Source organism: Chinchilla lanigera, unplaced genomic scaffold (assembly GCF_000276665.1).
Source record: "Chinchilla lanigera isolate Chin_1 unplaced genomic scaffold, ChiLan1.0 scaffold00001, whole genome shotgun sequence".
Taxonomy (NCBI): Eukaryota; Metazoa; Chordata; class Mammalia; order Rodentia; family Chinchillidae; genus Chinchilla; species Chinchilla lanigera.
In genome coordinates this window covers 22011902-22034679 of record NW_004955402.1, presented here as the reverse complement: position 1 = coordinate 22034679, position 22778 = coordinate 22011902, and the positions used below count along the sequence as shown (strand labels likewise).

The 22778-nt window shown below is 41.1% G+C and overlaps 2 protein-coding genes across 5 annotated transcripts in view; one reads left to right on the top strand and one right to left on the bottom strand.

Moving 5' to 3' along the window:
- The window catches only part of LOC102005326 (zinc finger protein 271-like), a 39513-nt gene that overhangs the window by 14330 nt on the left and 2405 nt on the right, over positions 1-22778 (bottom strand). Inside the window, exon 1 of one of the 4 annotated variants that reach the window (XM_005372798.2) lies at positions 4806-4988. The exons of the other annotated variants lie outside the window; for them this stretch is intronic. The gene's annotated coding sequence lies outside the window, so the exon portion shown is untranslated. Of the gene's footprint in view, positions 1-4805; positions 4989-22778 lie in introns of those variants that run through there. 4 annotated transcript variants of the gene reach the window in all.
- LOC102025070 overlaps positions 5098-22778 on the top strand; it is a 46871-nt gene continuing 29190 nt past the window's right edge. Inside the window, exons 1-4 of the mRNA XM_013509229.1 lie at positions 5098-5342; positions 10207-10716; positions 10992-11130; positions 15075-16163. Of these exons, the coding sequence (XP_013364683.1) occupies positions 5316-5342; positions 10207-10716; positions 10992-11130; positions 15075-16163 (1765 nt within the window). The 5' untranslated portion in view covers positions 5098-5315. The remainder of the gene's footprint in view (positions 5343-10206; positions 10717-10991; positions 11131-15074; positions 16164-22778) is intronic.

Genomic DNA, 22778 nt, shown 5'->3' with positions numbered 1-22778 from the left:
AAATAAATCCACTGCCCTAGAAATAAGTGATGCTCAGTAATTAATCGCTGAATTTCTGGGAAACGGGGGCAATTTGCGATTAAGAAAGGTCAGGAGATGTCTTCCTAAAAGTTTGCTTGCCAGTGCAATTCTCATTGTGGCTAAAAGTTCAAGACAGGAAGAAGGGCCTGAAATGGAGATAGATCAAGGTAGTAAAAGATATTTCTGTGTTCATGGAAATATCTTGGGAAATGAGAAGCTGGGGGAAGTTTTGAAACCAGTAAGACATGACACTTGGTTCAAGATGTGGGGGAAAAGATATGCAAGGGGTCAGAACATGATGGGTGGTCAAGTGATGGGTGAGGTATAGGAAAACAGGGCTTCCTGTCTCCACCCAGGCCCCCTTTCAGATGTATGAAATCTTAAGGCTTCGTGACTGAGACCCTAAGATACTTGTAAGAGGAAAGACAGGTAGGACCTTCAGTCCTCCAAGAGGGAGTATAAACACTCTTTAAAAATAGTTTATTTAAGTACAACTGATAATAGAAAATTTATTAATCTATAATTGGATAAGTTTGTCATATATATGCAGGTGAGAAGCCATTGCCACACTCAAAATAACAAACACATCAACCCTCAATTCTCCTCTCTGTCCTGGCATCCCTCCTCTGTTCCACCACTACTGATCTGCTTTGTGTTTCGGTGGGGGGTTTTCTTGGAATCGGGAATCAAACTCAGGACCTCACACTTGCCAGGTAGACGCCTTGCCACTAAGTTATACTCCTGGCCCTTGGTCTGCTTTCTGTTACTATAGATTAGCTGCATTTTCTACAGAATTATTTACGTGGACTCATACACAATGCACTCCCTTTTGTTTTTGTTAGACTTTCTCTGAGCACTATCTTGAGGCTTCTCTGTATTGCTGTGTCAACAGTTCATTCTTTTGTTTGTATCTGTATCCATTTAGTGTATGATATTCCATGTGTGTATGTATCACAGTTTCTTTACCCACTCATCAGTTGATGGGCATCTGAGTAATTACCAGTTTTTGACTACTACAAATAAAGCTGCTGTGTACATTCATGTGTAAGTTTTTATATGGACACAAGCTTTTCCTCCCTTATAGGTGGATATGTGGCTAATGTAAGAAATTGCCACACTTTTAGAGTAGCTGTGCCGTTTTGCATGCTAGTCAGTAACATATGAGAGACCCAGGTTCTCCTCATTCTTACCATTCTGTATCTCACTGTGTTCTTAGTTTGCATTCCCCAATCACTAACGATATTTAGCATTGTTTCATCTGTATATCTTTCTTGGAGAACTGTCTACAAATCTTTTGCCCTGCTAGTTCATGATATGGGATGATATCATGATACAGTATCCACCTGATGTGTTAGTGGATTTGATTTGCTAAAAGTATTGCATTTGCGTTCATGAGGAATACTGGCTGGTCATGTCCTTGTCATGTGCTTGTTCAGTTTGATATCAGGGTCATACTGGCCTCAAAGAATGATTAGAAAAGTATTCTGTCCTCCTGGTTTTTCTGGAAGAGTTTCTCAGAACTGGTGTTATTTCTTCCCTAAATACTTGGCTAAATTCACAGGGAAGCCATAAGGGCTTGGAGTCTTGAGTGTGAGAAAGCTCTTAGCTACATACTCAGTTTCTGGAGTAAGCCTGATATTTTGGATCATTGATAGAATTAGTTTTATGTAAGTTGTCAAATTTATTGGCTTAACATTGTTCATAATTGTCCCTTCTGATCTGTTAATCTATAGCAAAGTCACCTCTCTCAATTCTTGCTGTATGAGTCTTCTCCTCTTTTTCTCTACATGGACCAATAAAGTTTATTATTTTTTCCTCAAAAAAGCAGCTTTTTGTTTCATTGATTTTTAAAAACGATTTTGCTGTTTTCCCTTTCTTTGATTTCCACAGTGCCATTAATTTTTCCCTTTTATCTCCTTGCTTTAAGTTTAATTTGGTCTTTTTTTCCCTAGTAACTTAAAGTAGAAGGTGAGTTCACTGATTGGAGGTCTTATTTTCTAATGTAGACGTTTAGTATTATAAATTACTCCCAACTGCCTTAGCAGCATTCCATACATTTATACTTTCTATTTATTTTGAAATTCAAAATATTTTACAATTTCGCTTTAATTTTCTCCTTTGATCCATGGGTTTAGAAGTGTTTGGTTTCTCACTGTTTGAGGGTTTTCTAGATATTTTTCTAATATTAATTCCTAATTTAATTCCATTGTGGCCAGACATCTTCTTTTGTATCAGCTGAAGTCTTTTAAATCTATTGAGACTTGTTAATGGCCTAGAATAAATGCCTTTGTAAATGCTCCATGTGCTTTTTTTTTTTTTTTTTTTTTTTTTTTGGTATCAGGAGTTGAACTCAGGACCTCACACTTGCCAGGAAGGTGCTTGTGCCACTGAGCTATATCCCCAGCCCTCCATGTGCATTTGAAAAGGACATATGTACTGTTCTTTTGGGTAGAGCAGCTTATTATTGTCCATTAGTTGGTAGAAGATATTATTCAAACTTACTGTAACTTGCTGATTTCTAGTCAGTTTTTCTATCAACTATTGAAAAGAGAGTACTGAATTTGCTGATAGCAGTTGTGGATTTGTCAGTTTCTCATTGCAGTTTTGTCAGGTTTTTATTTCATGTATTTTGAAACTCTGTATTTGCATAAGTATTTAGGGTTGTAACTCTTCTTTATGAAGCATTTTCACCATGAAATGGCATTCTTTATCCCTGATACATCAGTCATAGTCAATATGAGAAGCATAATTTATAGTGAATTGTGTATATACATACATACTTGTTATGGAAAATAGGCTTACTGCTTAGAGGAACTGGTCAGGCAGTCTTATAGTGCTCTGTGTCTGAATCTGAGGCTGACTTTGATGTTGACAAGACAGGGAGAAAGGAAGGAAGATGGGAATGATATAGGGAAATCAAGGTCACGCTGAGTGTCATAGTAGAAGTTGGACCTGAAAAAATGGACTGAAACCCATGTCTATTCTGTTGCCCTTGACCCTAGTGGTGAGGATATCCAACAAAAGCTAGAGCTACTCATCACTGAGCTAAACGCCTATCTGGTCCAGGGATCTGAGTCACTTGTGGATGCAGAGGAAGGTAGAACACTTGCAAGTCAAATTATCATTTTATGTCAGCGCAGTAAACAAGCAGTCACCATTTTCATTCTACCTGATATATCTCACACACAAAAAAAAATCTTTCTGTTCTACCCGAACCAGAAACATGAAAGAAAGAAATTCTAGGACAAATAGTTTATCCTAGCCAAGTTGACACATTATAAAATCTACCCCTTGTAGTTTAGTGTGAAACATGTTTCTTTAGCTCCTATTTAATCTCCAAATTATAACATAACAAGACATGCTTCCACCAAAATGGCACAATTATCAGTCATAATACCATTAACATGCTAACACTTTGTCTGGAAGATGATACAAAATCCTCTTTTTCTCCTTGAGCAATGTTCATTTTTCTAAGTAATAACACTCCTACTTTGTATCTTATAACTTTTATACTGAGGTTAACTGTTATTAATACATGTTATGATAGATGAGAAGAGGGTGAGAGATGATACAGAAATTTTCCAGTGGCTTTCAAAAGAAGAGGAGTGTATTATTGACCACAAGGGAGTTCTTTTCAGATTTAATTAAACACTCAAACATATAAATTAGACTTGGCATTTTCTTTCTTTATTTATTTATTCATTTATCTATTTATTTATACTGCTGGGCATTGAGCCCACCCCAAAGCCCACCCACTGAGCTATACCCCAAACCTTTCCCCCTTTTTAAAAACTTTTAAAATTTTGACACATGGTTTTACTAATTTGCTCAGGCTGGTCCCCAGTTTGTGTTCCTCCTGCTTCAGCCTCTCTGAGTAACTGAGATTATAGGTGTGCACCATCATGCTTAACAGCATCGAATGCTTCACAAAGAATTAATTTAAGCCTAAAACTCAATCTTCAGTTCTGCATGAAAAGTAAATCAAAATTGTAAATCTACATAAAAGTTAACTTGCCTTTGCACAAATAAATATCAGTAAGCAGGTTGATGCTATTTTAAATGAAATTTTAATTAGGGACAATAAGACATCTTTCACTTTATGTTCAGTTAATTTTGGCTTTCTAAATATCATACCCAGTGCTGTAAACTCAGATTGTCAAAGCAGAATGATAGCTGATATAACCAAAGTACCCAAGGTTACTTTGATGGAGGTGAGTAGGCTTATGTCAAGAAACACCAGAATCCCCCAGGATCTTTAGAATTTAATTCCGATCCGATCATTGTCTTTGTCTTCAGTGAGGTCACTGGTATCAGTTTGAAAAACCTTCAACTCTAAGTAATTGAAAACCAAGTGGTTTAAACAAATCTTACTTCATACTTAGCACATAGTGTCTCTCAAAGATATGTTCACATCCTAACCTCTGTGCATGCGATTGTGCCTGTATTTGGAAATGGGGCCTTCTTAGGTATGTTAAGATGAATGAAGGTGAGCACTAATTCCATGCTGGTGTCCTTCTAAGAGAGATAACTTAGACACAAAGGAGACACAGAGAGAATGGCATGTGGAGCTGTAGGCAGAAGTTGATATGATAAATGCCAAGAATTACTGGCAACTACCAGAAAGGAGTGTGGAACAGATCCTTCTGAGCCTTTACAGGGATCACGACCTATGTCTATCTATTTCACTCAGTGGGTTATTACTTACTCTCCAGTACGGTAGCTACTACTCACATGCAGCACTCTAAGTGTAATTTAATTCAAGTTCAATAAAATGAAAAACTCACCTCCTCAGTTCCTCCAGCCTTAGTTCAAGTGATTAATAGCTTCACGAGACTAATGGCTTCTATCTTCCATACGCGGATTCAGAACATACCTTAGAAACCTAGTACGGTATTCTCTTCTGGTCACTGACCTGCAACTGCCTTCAAGGACTCATTCAAAAGTAACATCCCATTCTGTGTTCTGAGCCACCTCCTGCTTCCAGGACACTGCGTGCGGGCCACAGAGCTACAGTCCTCCAGGATTCCTAGAGGGGCGCGTCTGCCCAACTTCCGGTGCGCGAGCGGGAGGCTACTGTGGGGTCAGCGAGGGGAAGTCTGAGCGGGAGTTCGCGCGGCGCGTCCCCGCGTCTTTCCTAAATCGTCCTTCTCGGACACGGTCGGCCTGCTTCTGTCACGGGTGGAGCCTGTGGCTGTCAGCCTCTACCTGTCAGCCGGCGGACGATCCTCCCATCCTTTCAGCACTGCGTCGCCGCCCTTCGCTCCACGGACTCCCGCAGCAGTGCCCGGCGCCGCATGTGCCCGGCCACCGGCCCTGTGCAGGTCAGAGCTCCCTCTTGGGTCAGGGCTCAGCCATCCGTCTTGGCTTCCCCAGTTTGGGCGAGATCCTTCAGGAGACGCTGAGAGCACGGTCTCTTTGTAGTTTTAACAACACGACTGAGCTAGGAAATGATGTGTGCCTTCTACTTAGTGCGGCCCTCTCGGTACTTTTAAGTTCTGCAGTGGCAGGGACGCTCTTCACAACTCCTTGTTTAACACCTCACACAACGTCTGCAGAGTGGCCGTCAGTAAATAGTAAAGAAATGCGTGAAAAAAACTCAGGCCTTCTAAAGGGCGTTTTGATTTGGTTGGGAAAGCAGGTGTGAAATGGCATTACAGCAGAGTAGGCATCTAAGAGCACGGACCTAGGCGCCAGACCATTTGATTTCAGAAGAGACCTTAGTGCCTGTCCAAGCCGGATTGTCCAGAAGTGCCCCAGCGGTTTCCTCTGAGCTACTGGGAGGAACAGTTAGGACTAGGGATCTGCCTTCTCCCAGAGGGAGGGAGTGGTACCCGTGCTCAAGGCTTCCTGCCTTCTAAACCGCACACCGCACAGGTGCTGGGTAGTGGTTTCCTGGACTCCTTCATAAACAAATGACAACTAAGTCTAGGCATCTGACCCAGCGCAGTGGGTTTACACTCCCACTGGCAGGGATACTTTCTCAAATTTGCACACAAGAAGGTTGTGGGAGCTCTCACCTTAAACATGGAAGCACTTCTCTCCAGATTTCTCTTTTAGGGGGTGATGGACTTCAGGGCACCCGTGCTTCCCTTCATTGGTTTGTGTGCTTCCCCAGGAAAGCCTTTTCTGTAAGGTGTACCTTGTGTGTGGAATTTGCCCTTACCTTGTTTCACCTGTATCATGCTTTGAGTGGACTCTGGGGCACTGAGTTGTCCCTAGTTGTTTGGTTCCCAGCCCTGAAGTGATGAGGGCAGGGGTGTGCTGTGTGGGAGAGCCTGATAGGGAAGGTAGTGGTGTGGGCTCTGGGTGTGTTGGTTTCCATTTGAAAGGCATGCTCACAGGTGAGTTGTTTACCGTCTCTCAGAGTGACATCCATGTCATTAAAGCCCCAGATGTCAAAGCCTCGAAGTGAACAAGACATGTTTAATACACCAAACAGCACTATTCAGATGGTTTCTGTCATTCCCAACTCCTATAACTGTAATGTTAGATTCTTAGCTCCATGTTTAGGAGAGGAAATGGGACCTCAGAAAGGTTTGACTGGTGACTAATGCCACATACCTAGTGAGAGATTGCACTGTGATTCTAACTTGGGGCACTGGAGTCCAAAGCTGGTGCTCTTTCTGTGAGCTGGATCACTTCCCTGTAGGGTAAGATGCTGTGGGGATATTTTTAGTCCACATTAGGAATTTGACAATACTATATTGACCACTACCTCTCTGAAATTCTTTTTTGACTATAATTCCATTCATTCTTATGTATAGGGTATACTATGATTCATGTGTTAGACTGAGTGATAGAAATGTAACAGTGAGCAATATCACTGCTATACTGTAGCTCAAAACATTGTATTCATGGTTAAAACCATTGTTAGCCCAAGAGTCCCAAATATGCTTACTAACAAAGTGAGAGAAACACTTTGAGGGAAAGAAATGCAGTTCTTTTAGTCTTGTTTCTGATGACGCCTTGACTGATCCAGTGATCTCAACCCTTACTGGATGTCAGAATAATACGCAGGATGTATTAAAAATATAGGTGTTGGGACCACATCTAGGAGATGGTTATAGGCTGGAGTGTGTCCCAGGTGAATGAAATGAGTCCAGGCAGAGAGAGCATCACCTTGGCTAAAATATTTTTGTTTTGCTTTTACAAAACTGGTCCGAGGCTCATGGAGAGATCGGGCATGGGCATTCCTATGAAGCTCCAGCTGAGCTTCATACCATCCGCTGGAATCAGTTCCTAGTCAGTGGGGATGAGCCCTGGATACTTAGGGCAGTGGAATCAAGAGGCGTCTCCAGCCTGGCTGATGACAAACTACAAGCACATGAGGGATTAAAATTTGAAAGAAACAGCTAACACTGCCAGGAAACATGATAGTGAGGGAGCATATTATTTTTGAGTCACTAAAAGGAAAAGAAAAGAACTATTCAGAGGGAAATGATCACATTTACAACTTGGAAAATATCACTGACTACAATCTAGATAATGGACTGATTGGGACAGAGTACGTGTGGGGACTTTTTGTGCAGTGTGACATATTGGATGGCTGTAGGGATAAAGATGGTGATGACAGAGAGAAGGAAGGGCAGAATTGAGAGAAAGGAAATAAAATCAGTAGAACTTAATTTGCATGAAATAAAAGAAGGAGGTACAGGACAGGATTTTGTTACGGATTCTTTCAGGTTTCTGGCCATACACCCAGATGAATATTTCTAGAATCTGAGAGACAACAACTAGGAGAAAGCAGATTTGAGGTGGGAGGAATCACAAATTGGTTTTGAAGGTGCCCAATTAGAGAAATTTCAAGAGGAGTTGTGGTGAGCTTGACCAGCTTGGTGTAAATAGACCTGGAGCACATAGAGGTCTAAACCAGATGGATGGTAAGAAGGTGAGGTAAAGTAGGTTAGGAGGCAAGTAAGAGAGTGAAAATGTGGAGCACTTAGGACTACACTTAGGGAACTCTGATATACAGGGGAGTGGACCTGTGAAGGAGGGGGAGAATGAGCAAAGATGATTCTTTTACGAATATGAACTTCCTTGGCCTCACAACCATGGAGGACAAGTCGGTGAGGACTAGTGTCTGTAATACCAATTGAGTAATATCACAAACATTGGAATTAAAATGCAAGAGATGATATAGTATAGATTATTGGTCATTCAGGGAAGGACACAAATCAGTGTGATGCAGCCCTGGCAGTGCTATTCACATGTCCATGCACAGATGTGACACTTCATCATCTCTTGATTTCTTAATGCCAGTGGTTACACAGTGAGACCTAAAGAGCTCCTTAAGAGGCTAGGCCAGGGGCAGTGCAAGTCTGAGACCAGCCTTAGAGACCCTGTTTCAAAATAAAAAGGTCAGAGCATGTAGTTCAGTGCCTCCTGGGTTTAGTCTCCAATACTGAACAAAACCTAAAGGAATGTCTATACTCTTTGTGATATACTAAATATTAAGAAGACACTGATCATCCAGTTTCTTTGTGGAGCATACAAAGCATCTTTTAATATGTGGCAAAGTGTAGTTTAGAAAATGTTGCTTTGTAGGCATTGCAGATTTAACTTAATTAGTGAATAGCTGAGCAAAGGACACCAGCATCCTCCAGTAATCAGGTAAGGCCCGAAACTTGAGTCCTTCACTCTTCTCTCTTCTGAACCTTTCCAGTGTGCCCTGATGTCCTGTCCAGTCTCCTCTATTTATATATTTTGGCCTCCATAGCTCAGGCTCTCATTGTCTCCTGACCAAATGGTTGCAACACACTTTCTGTCTCTTTGCCACATCACCCTCCCAGACATTCCTGGGGCCATAGGAATCCCCACCCATCCCAGAGCCTTGATAGGCTGGCTGTTCCTGCACATGTGCCCTTCTTGCACTATTCCTTAAGTACTTCTGAGGCTCCAGAGCAGGGTTCTTAACCTGGGTACATGTCAGAAGCACTTGGGACACTTATTGCGGCCCCACCTGGAGATTCTGACTCCGTGATTCTGTCATGGACTGATGCTCCGTGGCTGCCTCTGAGCCATAGCCACAGGCAACCACCATTAGCCAGACCTCTCCAAACCACATAGGCTTTCTTCAGTGGGCCACATGCTGTCATATGTTCTGTCTTTTGCCTGAATGACCTTCCTCTGCATCTTTGCCGGGCACACTCAGATCAGCTTCTACTGAGATGTCTCCTCCAAGTAGCTCTGTCTGCTTCTTCCAGCCCTTCTTTTTTCTCTTGGTCAGTGCTCTTTTCCTGGTGCTTACTATGCTTGGATTTATCACTCTGTGTGTTCATCTGTCATTTTCCCCAGTTAAACTAAAGAGTGCTTGGAACTTGCAGTCAGGACATGTATCCTGAGACATGTGCTTAGTACACTTTCCAGAACCTAGCAAATGCACACGTATTTGTTGAAATAATAGATGAAAGACTCTCCTTCCCTTTTCTTTGTTATTATGTCAGAACTGTGTGACTTGAAGTCCAAAATAAGTTTTCCTTATTTGTACATTTGTAGCTGTTCTCCATGGTCCCTGCTTAGCATTTCACCAGCATGCCAAATTTGCAGTAACAAGCAAGACTGTCCTGAGCATAATTCTGAAACAAAAGGAGGAGGGATTACTTAAGAGGTGGGAACCCTGGGTTCATATGTTTGACCAGTTTGGGGCCTTGGAGAGATCCATAAACATTCAAGAAGCTGTTTCTTTATATGTTAAACATGGGGATGATAATACTGCACTGTTGTAGTCAAACCCCAATAACATAGTATTTGTAAGCCGCCTGCCTTAGGGTAAATGTTTATTAAGTGAACTTTCCTCCCTGTTTGGGAAAGAACCCATTCCATACTGGCAAGAGCTACCTATTTCACCTGCAGAACCCAGTTGTGCTGCTCGCTACCTGTGTGGCTTTGATTAGCTTATGATTCTCAGTAGCCTCATTTGGTGAAAGAACATAATTTTGAAAGTCCTCATAGAGCACTATTTATTATCCCTAATGTCCCTAACATTGGTCCTGAATAGATTTCAACATTACCAAATTTTGTGTTACATCCTGAAAAAACCTTGAATCATCTAAGTAAATCATTTATGTGGAAGCTGTCTTTTAGTCAGTTTTTTTTTTTACACTGCTATGTTCCTTGGTAAGTGGCATTCAAAAACCTGTATTTACCTTCCAAGCAGCTGTGTAACATGAGCACTGTCGGCCTCAGGGACATCCTGAAGAGGTGGAATTCAGAAGGAATCCCTCAGACACAAGCCTCTACCAACTCCCTGCCTCAGCTGGGCAGGCTTTTCAACTCTCTCTGCCCAGAATGTCAGGAGAGGCCACAGCCTTGGTCTGCTCTGCTGTAAGAGAACAAGAAGGACTTACAGTTGTGAAGGTTGAAGAAGAAAATTATGTTGCGGGGAAGGACTCTGTCCTTGAGGGAGTCTCCCAGAGCCAGGAGATCTTCCGTCAGCGGTTCAGGCAGTTTGGTTACTCTGACTCTGCTGGGCCCCGGGAGGCTCTGAGACAACTCCAGGAGCTCTGCTGTCAGTGGCTGAGGCCAGAGGCACACACCAAGGAGCAGATCCTGGAGCTGCTGGTGTTGGAGCAGTTCCTGGCCATCCTGCCCGAGAAGCTGCAGGCCTGCGTGCAGAGGCACCGGCCAGAGAACGGAGAGGAAGCTGTGACTCTGCTGGAGGAGTTGGAGAGAGAAGTTGGTGAAGCAAGCCAACAGGTAAGAAGCAGGCCTTTGTGTTTGTTCCTTTGACCTGCTGTAAGTTCATGCCATTGTGAGTGGCATGAACTAGGCTCTCAGGGGATTACTCAACTTTTGTCTTTGGTGTATTAATTATTCACCTGTTCGATCAAGTTACAAGGGGTTTTGGTGCTGCTGTTTTCTCTCTAATCGCCTAAACAAGTGTCTGATTCTTCCTGTCCTACCCTGTTGCTCTAGGCACTTTCATCTTGTGTAGGCTCAGAATCACAGTGCTGGTACTTGATTACTCCTAGGACACCACTGATCGCCAAGAAATGATCTGGAAGGAAATGACAACCAAGGGAGCACTAACATCTGTGTACAGCTTACCACAGTCCTTGGAGAACCAGTGCAAGAGTGAGACTCAGGAGACTGAAACTTTCTATGAGAAAGGTAAGGACCCCAATCCATTTAGGGCTGAGGATAGAGGGGAGGGCTATCAAATTTGCCATGGCTCATTGAGCACTAAATGGTGTGCCTAAAAACAAAAGTCTAAAGTGTACAGCAGTAAGCAAGCGGGAGTCTGTGCCACCGAGGCTCAAGGGAGGAACACATCTGCAAGAGGGTACCATGTCTTGCCCTCCTGTCAGGAATGAGGTCTACCTCGTGTTCCAGAGACCAAGCATGGCGTGGTGGGAGATGTTCCCTGAAATGTCCAGCTGTTTTTCCCTGAGGAACAACCCTCTGGTGCCAGAAAGCCTCCAGATGGAGGTGACATGCTACACAGTTTGCTGGGAAGCTACTGAGGGGGATGATGCCTGGGACTGTTCCACATCCTGCAGCAACACAGCATACCAGGTCTAGCCAGAAAATCCCATTTCTCCTCCATTGTCTCTCTGGCCCCCTCTGATGGTAGACGTCATCATTTGAGGTCATCTGATAATGCTGGTATTACAGGTAGGGCAGTGGAGGCTAGATTTGAAATGTGGAGGCAGTAAATTGATAGCTGTGTGGATGCCAAGGGTTAGAACCAAATTGACTTTGCTTATGTTATTGGCAACATCATCCCTATGTGCAGCAGCTACATCAGGTTTATTAGCTTGTTATCTTTAAACTTTAGTCACATCTAACTACTCTTCTGATTTCATCTTCACCACACAATCTTATTAACCTCCTGTGACACTCAGCTATAATAAGCAAAGGCATTAGTTCAGTTTGGTCTGTTACATTATTCATTTTCTTCATTACTTTCTTGTTGCTGAGACAAAATACCTGACATCCACAAGTTAAATGAGGAAATGTTCACTTTAGCTCACAGTTTTTAGAGGTTTCAGTCCACAGGCTCCTAAGGAGGGTGCTTTGGCATATGAGAAACAGTTCATGGCATGGCAGGCAGGGAGCAGCAAGACTTCCTTCTTTATTCCCTTTTTATTCAATCCAGGCTACAAGCCTATTGGTTGGTTGCATGGACATACACTGTGGGTCTTCCCTCTTCAGTAAATCCACCATTTACACCCAAAACCATACTAACCCAATCATTGATCTAATGCAGTGTGACATACCCATGATCCAGTCACTCCAAAAAGCTCCATGTATGAGTGCATGAGGATTTTCGGGGATATCTAGATATAAGCCATTATGCTCATTAAATCTCTATGGTTTTATTGCTTAAGAGCCATGACCTTGGTTAATAAGAGTCTGTTGCAAGAAATGAATGTATTTATTATATGATAATAGAATTAGATTTGTAAGGACCAAGCCGGAGGGCCAGATCCTAGAGCAGTGGTGGCAGACTCTATGGTACATGTTCCACTGGTGGCTGTTTGTTATCATGGAAAGCTCTAAAAGGTTCACCATCACTGTCCTAGAGCTTGACAGTTCACCAAAGATGTCCAGGTAACCATTTACTGAGGTCTATTCAGGAACTCACTCTGTGTCTCCCATATGTCATACCCTGATACAGACCTCTCAGATATCCTCTGCCCCAGGCGGGAGCTACATTAAAATACATTTGGAAAAGTCATCTAGCCCCCTGTGCATTTTTTTTGAGATAGAGTCTCACTGTGTAGTACAGGCTGGCCTTTAACTTGCTTATGTAGTCCAGGCTGGCCTCAAACTCACTGTGATCCTGTTGTCTCAGCCTCCGAAGTATTGGGATTACTGGCATCTGCCACCACACCCAGCTACTCCCTTGTTTTAAAGCAGCTAAATGCAATATTCGTCAGTTTTTCATCACTATAATGAAATACCTGAGGTGGCTACTTGTATAAAGAATATTTTTAGGTCATAGTTTTTCTAGGTTCATTTTTGGGGAAGGCCCTCTGCTGTGTCATATCACAGTGATGGAAAGAAAAGAGTATATACAGGACAAGTGATCACATTTTGAAGCAGAAAGCAGAAAGTGAGTTGGGGTCAGTCTCAGGCTTTTATAACAGTCCTCTCAGAAAAATGAACTAGGGTCTAATGAGAAATACCTTACTGCTTTTCAAGAGCAGAGCCTCAGTGGACCTAAGGACCTCCCACTGTCACCTCTTAATGGTTCCATCAGTTCCCACATTGCCACAGTGCACCTACCTTGCCCCTTCATAGACCCTGAGCATGAGCAATACCCAAGGTGTAGCAATGTCTGAATCACTTAGGGTAGATTATTTCTGATTTCTTTTTCAAGGTCTTTAGGGACAAAAACTCTACTGTAATTGAAATGCTTCTGAAGCTTACCTTTTCTGGAGAGGGGCTATTTAGACATGGTCTTGCTATGTAGCCAAAGCTGGCTCTGCCTTCATGATCTGTCTCCTGAAACTCTTCAAACCCCGCCCCCCATGCTGTCACCTCAGGGGTTTGGATTTCAACAAGTGGATTTGGGGGAGCTGCACACATTCTGATCACAGAAGGAGCCAACTCTCAAAGCAGATGAGGGAAAGAGGCACTATAGTTGTAATGAGACCTGGTTGGTGCATCATCTAATAGCATTAAAAGTATCTGTCAGATGAGGAAGAGAGCCCATATATCCTTAGTTTAAAAGGATTTTAGACCAAATAGGAATAACAGAGGCTCCCATAAAGAGTTCTAATGAAGACACCTGTGACTTTTCTTCTGCAAGAGCCTCCTATAATGTGTACCCCACCATTGAGTTCCTGGACTTTGGGCTTGCAATCATTATTTCTATGCTTCCATTTCTAAGTACTCAAGTGACAGTTCCTTATTTTACTTTTAATTCCTGTCATTTGTAGGAATTACGTTAGTGAACTGCTTATCTAATGTTTTGTATAATCATAAATGTATAGTTGAAAAGTAAAAATCTCTAAGCTTTTCTGATTTATACATCTAAGGACAGAGTTTTATTCTCGTTTCATATGTGTGTGTGTGTGTGTGTGTGTGTGTGTGTGTGGTGCTGGGTATTGAACCCATGGCCTACACATTCTAAGAAGGTGTCCTACCATGGAGTTACACTCACTTCTTTTTTTTTACTTTGAGGTAGAGTCTCACTGTTATTATTTAACCTGGCTTCAAACTTGAGTACTGTCCTGCCTCACCACTCTGAAAGCTGGGATTCAAGCTTGTGCTACCACACCACACTCAGTGTCATCATTTGACTTCCTGTAGTTCAAGAGTTTGAAGAAGTATTGTATTGTGTTGTACTGTATTGTATTGTATTGTATTGTGTTGTATTGTGTTGTATTGTGTTTCATGTTTTTTGAGACAGGGCCTCACTACGTAGTGCAGGCTGGCCTTGAACTCACTTATATAACCCAGGCTGACCTTGAACTCAAGGTGATCCTCCTGCCTCAGCATGTCAAGCGCTGGGATTACAGGCCTACACTACCATACCCTGAAGAAGTATTTTAAATGCTATAAGTTATATTGTTCTTTGTGTCACATTCTATTGCTTATATTTACTTGATCTCCCCGGAACGTTCCCAAAATGCAATTGTTCTGCGCTTTTTTAGTTCCTGTCTACCTACACTTGTCCAGTAATAACCCACAAATTATATCTTCTACTCTACTTCTTTGCTTGAAATGCCACGGATGCAAGACTGGGTATTCTGTATAACCTGTTGCTTTCTTGAGTTAACTGAAGTACCTTCTCCTATGATTGAAAATTATTTCTTAGCTTCCTGGTTTCTCACTGATGCTCCTTTCTGTCACCCTAGGCATCTTTTCTGGTTCACTGTACTCTCCAATACTGGCTATCATTTATTTTCTATTCTCTGAGGGAGCCACCTCTGTCTAAACCAGGCTATTCTCTCTTCTAAATTGAGAAGCTAGTTCTACAAATTTTCCTCCTAATGGATAAATGCCTATTCCATTTGGTTGACTTTGTTCTATCTACTACAATCCTTTCCTTTCTCCTAACATAGGGGGTAAATTACACTTGCATTTTTTGTTCACATTTTTAGATGGCAAGATGGTGAGTGACAAAATGTTGACAGTAAAACAAGAAATTATTGAATGTGTAACATCAGCAGCTCTGATATCCTCAGCAAGGCTCCGTGGTGAAACTGCTTCAGGACAGATAGTTGAAGCTTTGGGACATGTGGGCAGTGCTGAGAAGCAGAGGGGAAGTGTTGCATGGAACACAGTGAGTCAGCTCTCTTCCCAGGAAACCCATGTTAGTGTGGCAACCTTCAGCAGGAAAATCCCCACGGAACAGAGCATCTTTGAATGTAATGGAAGTGAAGGACATCTCAGTGTGAACTCCAATGAAATTACAAGACAGAAAATTCACACAGGGAAGCTCTATGAATGCTCTGACTGTGGGAAAGCCTTTTGCCAGAGCTCAAAGCTGATTCAACATCAGAGAATTCACAGTGCTGAAAATCCTTATGAATGTTGTGAATGTGGGAAAACTTTAAGGGGCCGCTCTGAGCTCATTACTCATCGGAGAATTCACACTGGAGAGAAACCATATGAGTGTGGAGAATGTGGGAAAGCCTTCAGCCAGATTTCTGCCCTTAATCAGCATAAGAAAATTCACACTGGAGATAAAGCATATGAGTGCACTGAGTGCGGTAAGTCTTTTGGGAGGAGCTCTATCCTTATTGAACATCAAAGAATTCACAGTGGTGAAAAACCCTATGAATGTCGTGAATGTGGAAAAGCTTTCAGGGGCAGCTCAGATCTCATTAGGCATCGAAGAATTCACACTGGAGAAAAACCCTATGAGTGTGGTGAGTGTGGGAAGGCCTTCAGCCGGAGTTCAGCCCTTATTCAACATAAGAAAATTCACACTGGAGATAAAGTATATGAATGTATTGAATGCGGTAAGGCTTTTGGGAGGAACTCTATCCTTATTGAACATCAAAGAATTCACACTGGAGAGAGGCCTTATGAATGTAACGAATGTGGAAAATCATTTAATCAGAGCTCAGCCCTGACCCAACACCAGAGAATACACACTGGGGAGAAGCCTTATGAATGTAGTGAATGTAGAAAAACATTTAGGCATAGATCCGGCCTCATGCGTCATCAGAGAACACACACCAAAATCTAACACTGTGGGTAAGATTGTGCAGTTGTGAAATAGAATCGTCACTTTAAATTTTCCAGAGAGACCCCTGCACAGTTCCATTCTATAAGAAGAGATCCACACAACATTAGAATTGTTGAAGTGTTGAATGGAAGAATGGTAAGTGTTTCCTAAAACTGATTTCTGGATCTGTACTCCCACCTGAAATACCTCCTCCTCACTTTCAAACCAATGCAGATATAACTGCCAATTAGGTATCTTCACAAGAAGTCCAGGATTGGGGCAGATACGAAAAGAGCTCCTTATAATATGATCTTTGCCCAGCAAGGGCATTTGTGCCTTTTGTAGGTGGAGCCATGTGCTAAGTTGAATTATGTGGCATGTGAAATGCTGAAATATGTTGTTTGTCAGGTTAATGGTATCTCGGGCTGTTTAACATTTTCGAAGGAATGGTGGCTCATTGTGCCCTTTGCTAAATCTTCCTGCAGTTTTGAGCTTCTTGCTGAAGTTAATTCTGATCTATGTGTTGACCACCTGATATGTTTAGGCACTAGGGGCACACATGTCCGCTAGTCTCCCATCAACTTTTAGTTCCATGCTTAGAGGATATACCTACTTATTAAGTGAGTGATACAGTATAGTGTGGAAAGTATTTTGCTAAGATAAAGCCAGGCTTCTGTTGAAGTACATGGCAAGGATAGCTTACCTGGTCTATGAGTCACTAAAGATTCCTGGGATGTGATGACATCAGAGTTAAAACCTCAATGGTAGGAAGTTAGACAGGTGAAGGGCACAGGGGAAGAGGCAGAGGTTATAGAACATGCCCGGTATAAAGATAAGGGAGATGTGGGTGCATCCTTTCCTCAGAATTCTACTCCAGCAGGAATTAATTTTCATACTGTGACTCAAAAGCCAGGAAATGTGTTGATTTCTCTTTCTGTTCGTAATCACTATCACAGATCAAGTGAGGCTGTCACATGGTCAGAATTAATGTAGTAGAAGACTAGTGCATTTTATGGAAACAGCATACATACATCAAAGAAAAAATATATACTGGAGTCTGGAAGGAGAGTGGGTGATGGAGCGTTCGTGTCCCAACCCCTTGGGCTTAGGAAATGGAAGATTGCAGGAACACAGTAATGGGGAATCTGCCTTCCCAGGCCCCACAATTCCTCATTCCCTGCGCCTTTCTCTCAGCACCAGGTTCACTCTTAAGCCACTTGAGGGCGATAAATATTTCTTGGGATTAATCCATCAGAGTCGTCAAAAATTATACTTCCATGCTAGTTTTTATTTTGGCAGTTTTACTTAACCCACAATTCCTCAAGACAATTCCTGTATTAGTCATGTTGGAAAATTTGGTAATCATAGCTATTGTGCGTAGTAGAGGAGATGCAGTTGAGGAGCGTTTATGTTCAAAAGTTGTGCAAATTATCACTGAGCAAAATCAATCCTAAATTTATTTAAAGGAATTCTTCAAGTGTATGGTGAGTTGCCTTTCCTACTAAATGACTTAATGTTCTTACTGCCTAATTGTGAATTAATTGTGAATGCTGATAATACAGAAAGTATAAACATCTAGAATCCCACTCTCCATAGGAACAATTAACATTTTGGAATATTTCCTGTTGGTATTTTTCTCCCCTATTCCTAATATTTTTGTATAAAATCTTGTCTAGTAAATAATGTATGGTAACTAATTTTAACATTTATGTTGAATACACACTTCAGCTGATCAAAATCAGAATATAATATAAGATGTAATAAAACTTGAGTTTTAAAGGTTTCTTTTGAAATTATTATTCATTCACAAATAGGGAATACAGAAACGTGAGTGTGGGGATTTGATAGGGGATCATGAAAGGGGTGTAGAAAGTCAGAAGCGTGTTTATTATTTATTTTTATTTTATTTTTTGTATTTTTCATTCCATGGGCCAAAAAACATCAGAAAACTATGACAGCCAATCTCCAGGAATGCAACTGACCAGCCTCACAAAATGGACAGAGTTGAGTTGTGGAGGGACTATGAGAAAAAGTCTCTTCAAACATACACACATTCTATGTCTACCACAATTAGGATTTCCCCTTTCCTTTGATGGGGATTGTATGTGCCAGACTGCACTGCTATGACCATCCCCTTCTCCTGCATGAAGTCCTCAATAGAAGTGGCAGCTTAGAGACCATGGTCAGATTTGCTTTAAATTTCCAGTCCTCTCAGACAGTGTTCGTGAGCTATGGAAATGAGGGAGAAGAGGGCAGGCAGGAAAACTGATATTTAAGTATTGTGCCTAAGTTGCATTTTCTTTTAAAAAATTCCTTTAAGATCTACTTAGAGTAGACACTGTTAACCCCTAGAATGCTTCTATACCAAGAGAAACAAGATAGCCCTGACTGAGCAGAAAGACATGAACTGCTTCTTTTCCAGAAAAAGTTGGTGAAAGAAACAAATCCATTTTACAAACACAAAATTTTGAACTTCTGACCATAAAAGCCCATCTTCTTCGACTCCTTTCACAGAAGGTTCCAGACTTGGAAGGTGACTCGCTTATAGCTGTAGAATTCATGGGGAAACACTAATGACTAAAGGTCTTGAACACTTCAAGGGGTATTCTTTTCCCAACCATAAATCCTCAGGGACTCATGTTGTATTTACACCAGGATTTATAATCTGTAGAGGCCTTTTTAAATACTATGTTTGAGGTGGACAAGTCTACCATTGTTTTTTATCAATGATTCAATTGAGGCTAGGGATGTAGCTCAGTGGTAAAGTGCTTGCCTCGCTAGCATACATGAAGCTGTGAGTTCAGTCACTAGTGGAAGGGAGGGGAAATGGTAATGCAATCGAAGATTACAGTTACGTTTGCTAACAAACAGACTTGGAAGGAACAGAGATGCTACAGAAAGCAAGTTTTTGTTTTGTTTTAAATATTTTCCCAACTAACCTAGGCTTCCACTTTTTGGTTTTTGTTTTTTCAGTACTGGGAATTGAACTCAGGACCCTGCACTTTCTAGGCAGGTGCTAGCTACTGAGCTATATCCCTGGCTAGGCTTCCACTTTTTTCTTAAAAAACAAAAACAAAAACAAAAAGTAGTTTATGGTTCTGGGGATTGAATATGTTAATTATGCACTCTTACCACTGACCTATACCTCCAGCCCCTTCCTGTGATTTTGAGTATTAAATACTACCAGAACATTTAGAATACATAAAAGCATAACAGAATATTAAGTTATACTTCCCTCCCAGAGATAACCAGTATAGCACCTTGAGACTGTATTTCCAGTATTTTAATGCATAAATATATATTTTACATGGCTCATATTGTATACTGTACTACTTTAATATATCATGAATGCCTCATTTCTTAAAACATTAATCAACACCAGTTTTTTTTTTTTGTCTTTTTGAGACTGGGTCTCTATGCAGTTCGGGCTGCTCTTGAATCCACTTTGTAGTGTAGGCTGGCCTCGAAGCTGCAATAATCCTCCTGCCTCAGCCTTACAAGTGTTAGAATTACAGGTGTGCACCACCACGCCTGGCTGAATACCAGTTTTAACAGCTTTTAAGACTGTACATTTGGGCTGGGGATTTAGCTCAGTGGCACAGTGCCTGCCTGGCAAGCTCAAGGTCGTGAGTTCGATTCCTAGTACCGAAAGAAAAACAAAAACAAAAAACTGTACATTCATGATGATTTCTGAAATATATTTCCAGGTAGAATTCCAATAATGTTCAAATCAGCTTTATTAATAAAATAGCCAAAATGTAAACAACTCAGATGTCTAGCTGGTGAATTAATAGATAAGTTGAAATATATCCAAACCCTAAAATACTGTTTAGCAAAAGAATTATAGAGAAAGCAAAAATATGGATAAATATCAAAATATTATGTTAAACTAAAGAAGGGTGACATAAAAAAGCATGGTTCCATTTTCCTGAAATTTTAGAAAAGAAATGAAATCCACAGTGACAGAAAGCTTATTAGTGGTTGCCTAGAGACAAGGATGGGGTACAAGATAAATTTTCTGAGTGGAGGCAGTGGAAATTAGTGGTTCTATGGATTGTGGCAGTATTGGATATGATGTATAAATATGTCAAAACATCTAAACACAATTAAAAAGGGTACATTGTATTTTCTGGAAACTACACCTTATTAAAGCAGATTTAATAAAAAACCGGTAAGAACACATTAAGACTGGAATGACACAAAAAATCTTGGGCTTATTCAATTCCATACTTCTGTTGCTTCATTTTTGTTTCCCTTTTTAGCAATTTTCCTTTAAAAAAATTTACACCACATTTTCCAAATGTTTAAAATTTGTACACATAGGAAAAACGTATATATATAGAGAGAGACAGAGACAGAGACAGAGACAGAGAGATTAAATATGACAAAATTGAATTTTCCTTTAGCTTAGGAAAGAAAAAATTACCAGAAAATTTCAAACACCCTGGGATTGTTCTGTGCCTGTTCCAGTCTCCCTCCAACCTCTTTTTTCCTCTTCATATAATTATTGAATTTTGTGTTGATCCTTTTCTGGCTTTTCTTCACAACTTCACTAAATGTCTGATTTTAAAGAAAATATTGCAGGGTTTTGAATGTTCTAATCAACATTAATTCTGTGTGTGTGTGTGTGTATGTGTGTGTATGGTGTGTATGTGTTGCTGGGATTGAACCCAAGACCACCTGCATGCTATTTAAGAATTCTACTATTGAGATACATTCTCAGCCCGAGTGAATTCTCTTCCTAATCCATTATAATTAGGCTGTTATTTCAATAATTCAATTGAAATTGGATTTATAAAATCACTAATTGCTGTATCTTGACAAACCCAATGGTCATCTCACAATCTTACTCCAAGTTTACTTGAATAGTTACTACTTTCCTCTTGAAATACTTGTGTTCTTCTCCGTAATTTATCTTTCTCCTATTCTTTACATTCTAGGCAGAATAATCTTACTTCTCATTCTGTATAAAGATATCTTGTATAATGGCTTCCCACTACACTGGAATGAATTTCCAAATCCTTCTGATAGCTTATAACATTCCATATGATCTGGTCCCTTTCTCTCTGCCCTCATTTCTACTACCCTTCTTTTACCTGTCTATCCTAGGCTCACTCTGCTCCTCCTACAGTGAGGGGCCCTGGAGGGTTGCAGGAAGGAATGTAATTTCATTATATGTCAACCTGCAAGAAAATGGTAGCTTAAGGAACTTCATTTTCTATGTTAGGAGCACAGTACAGAATATTGGATTGGCAAACCATTCAGGACCCCTCTGTCTCTCAGGAGGTATTCCTATTCCCCTTCATTTTCTCCAATACATTTCTGACTCAGGAAAGGCGATGGGAGGGGAGGGAAAGAGAGGGGAAGGGAGGGGACGGGGGAGGGGAAGGAGGGATGGGATAAGGGAAGAGAGGAAAGGAAAGTAAATGTTGGAGTATAGAAGAGGTAGACTGTCATGGATATCTTTTCAAATCTATTCTCCATCTGCTGTGTGCCCATGGGGTTGATGTTGGTGACTGTGGGCTTCCATGACCTCTGGCTTACAATTAGATCTGCATAATAAGGGAAGAACAATAGTGTGACCATCTGTCTTGGCTTGCCTAAAACTGAAGGGGCTATTGGGAGGTGGGACTGTCAGTGCTAAATACCAAGCAAACAGATGAGTCAGCTACTCTTCATCTTTGGTCATTCGTCAATATCTGCAGGTGATTAGTTTCAGGCCCTCTCCTAGAAACCAAAATCTGCATATGCTGAAGCCCCTTACTTATAGTGGCACAGAGTAAAACCTCAATGACTAATTTTATATGACTAGTAATAGTAAAAAAAGCTATGACTTTAATAATTCATTTTATTAATTCATAAATTAATTCATTTGTTGAATTAGTTAATGAAATGGTCTGAAGGATACATTAATATTAGCAGTAATTATTTCTAGATGGAGTTATAGGTTATTAAAATTTTGTATTTTCTATACTATACAAATGGACAACAGCATAATTGGTTTTTTGTTTGTTTGTTTGTTTGTTTTGTTTTTCTTCTGGTACCAGGAATCAAACTCACGACCTGCGCTTGCCAGGCAGGTGTGGTGCCGCTGAGCTAAATCCCCAGCCCTAACAACAGCATAATTACTTCATAATAAAAATGTTACTTCATTCTAATCATGTGAAATAAGTATATCAATTTATGTTACATTGCAAGGAGCAGCAGCAGTTTAATAATTCAGGAAGAATGACAGCTAGATGCTTTGATCTCTTTTTTTTTTGGTACCTGGAATCAAACTCAGGATTTGATTCAAGCTCAAACTTGAGCTTGTCAGGCAGGCACTTATGCCACTGAGCTATATCCCCAGCCCTGAGCTAGATGCTTTGAATAGTTTCTTTTTTCTGGTTTTTTAAGATAGAGTCTCACTATGTAGTCCAGTCTAGCCTTGAATGTACTATGTAGCCCAGGTTGGCATCAACCTCACAGTGATCCTCCTGCCTCAGCCTTGCCTGCTGGGAATACAGCTGTGCGCCACTACACCTGGCCAGAATAGATCTTTTTTTTTTTTTTTTTTTTTTTTTTTGGTTTTTCTCCGGTACCGGGAACCGAACTCACAACCTTGCGCTTGCCAGGCAGGCGCTTTGCCGCT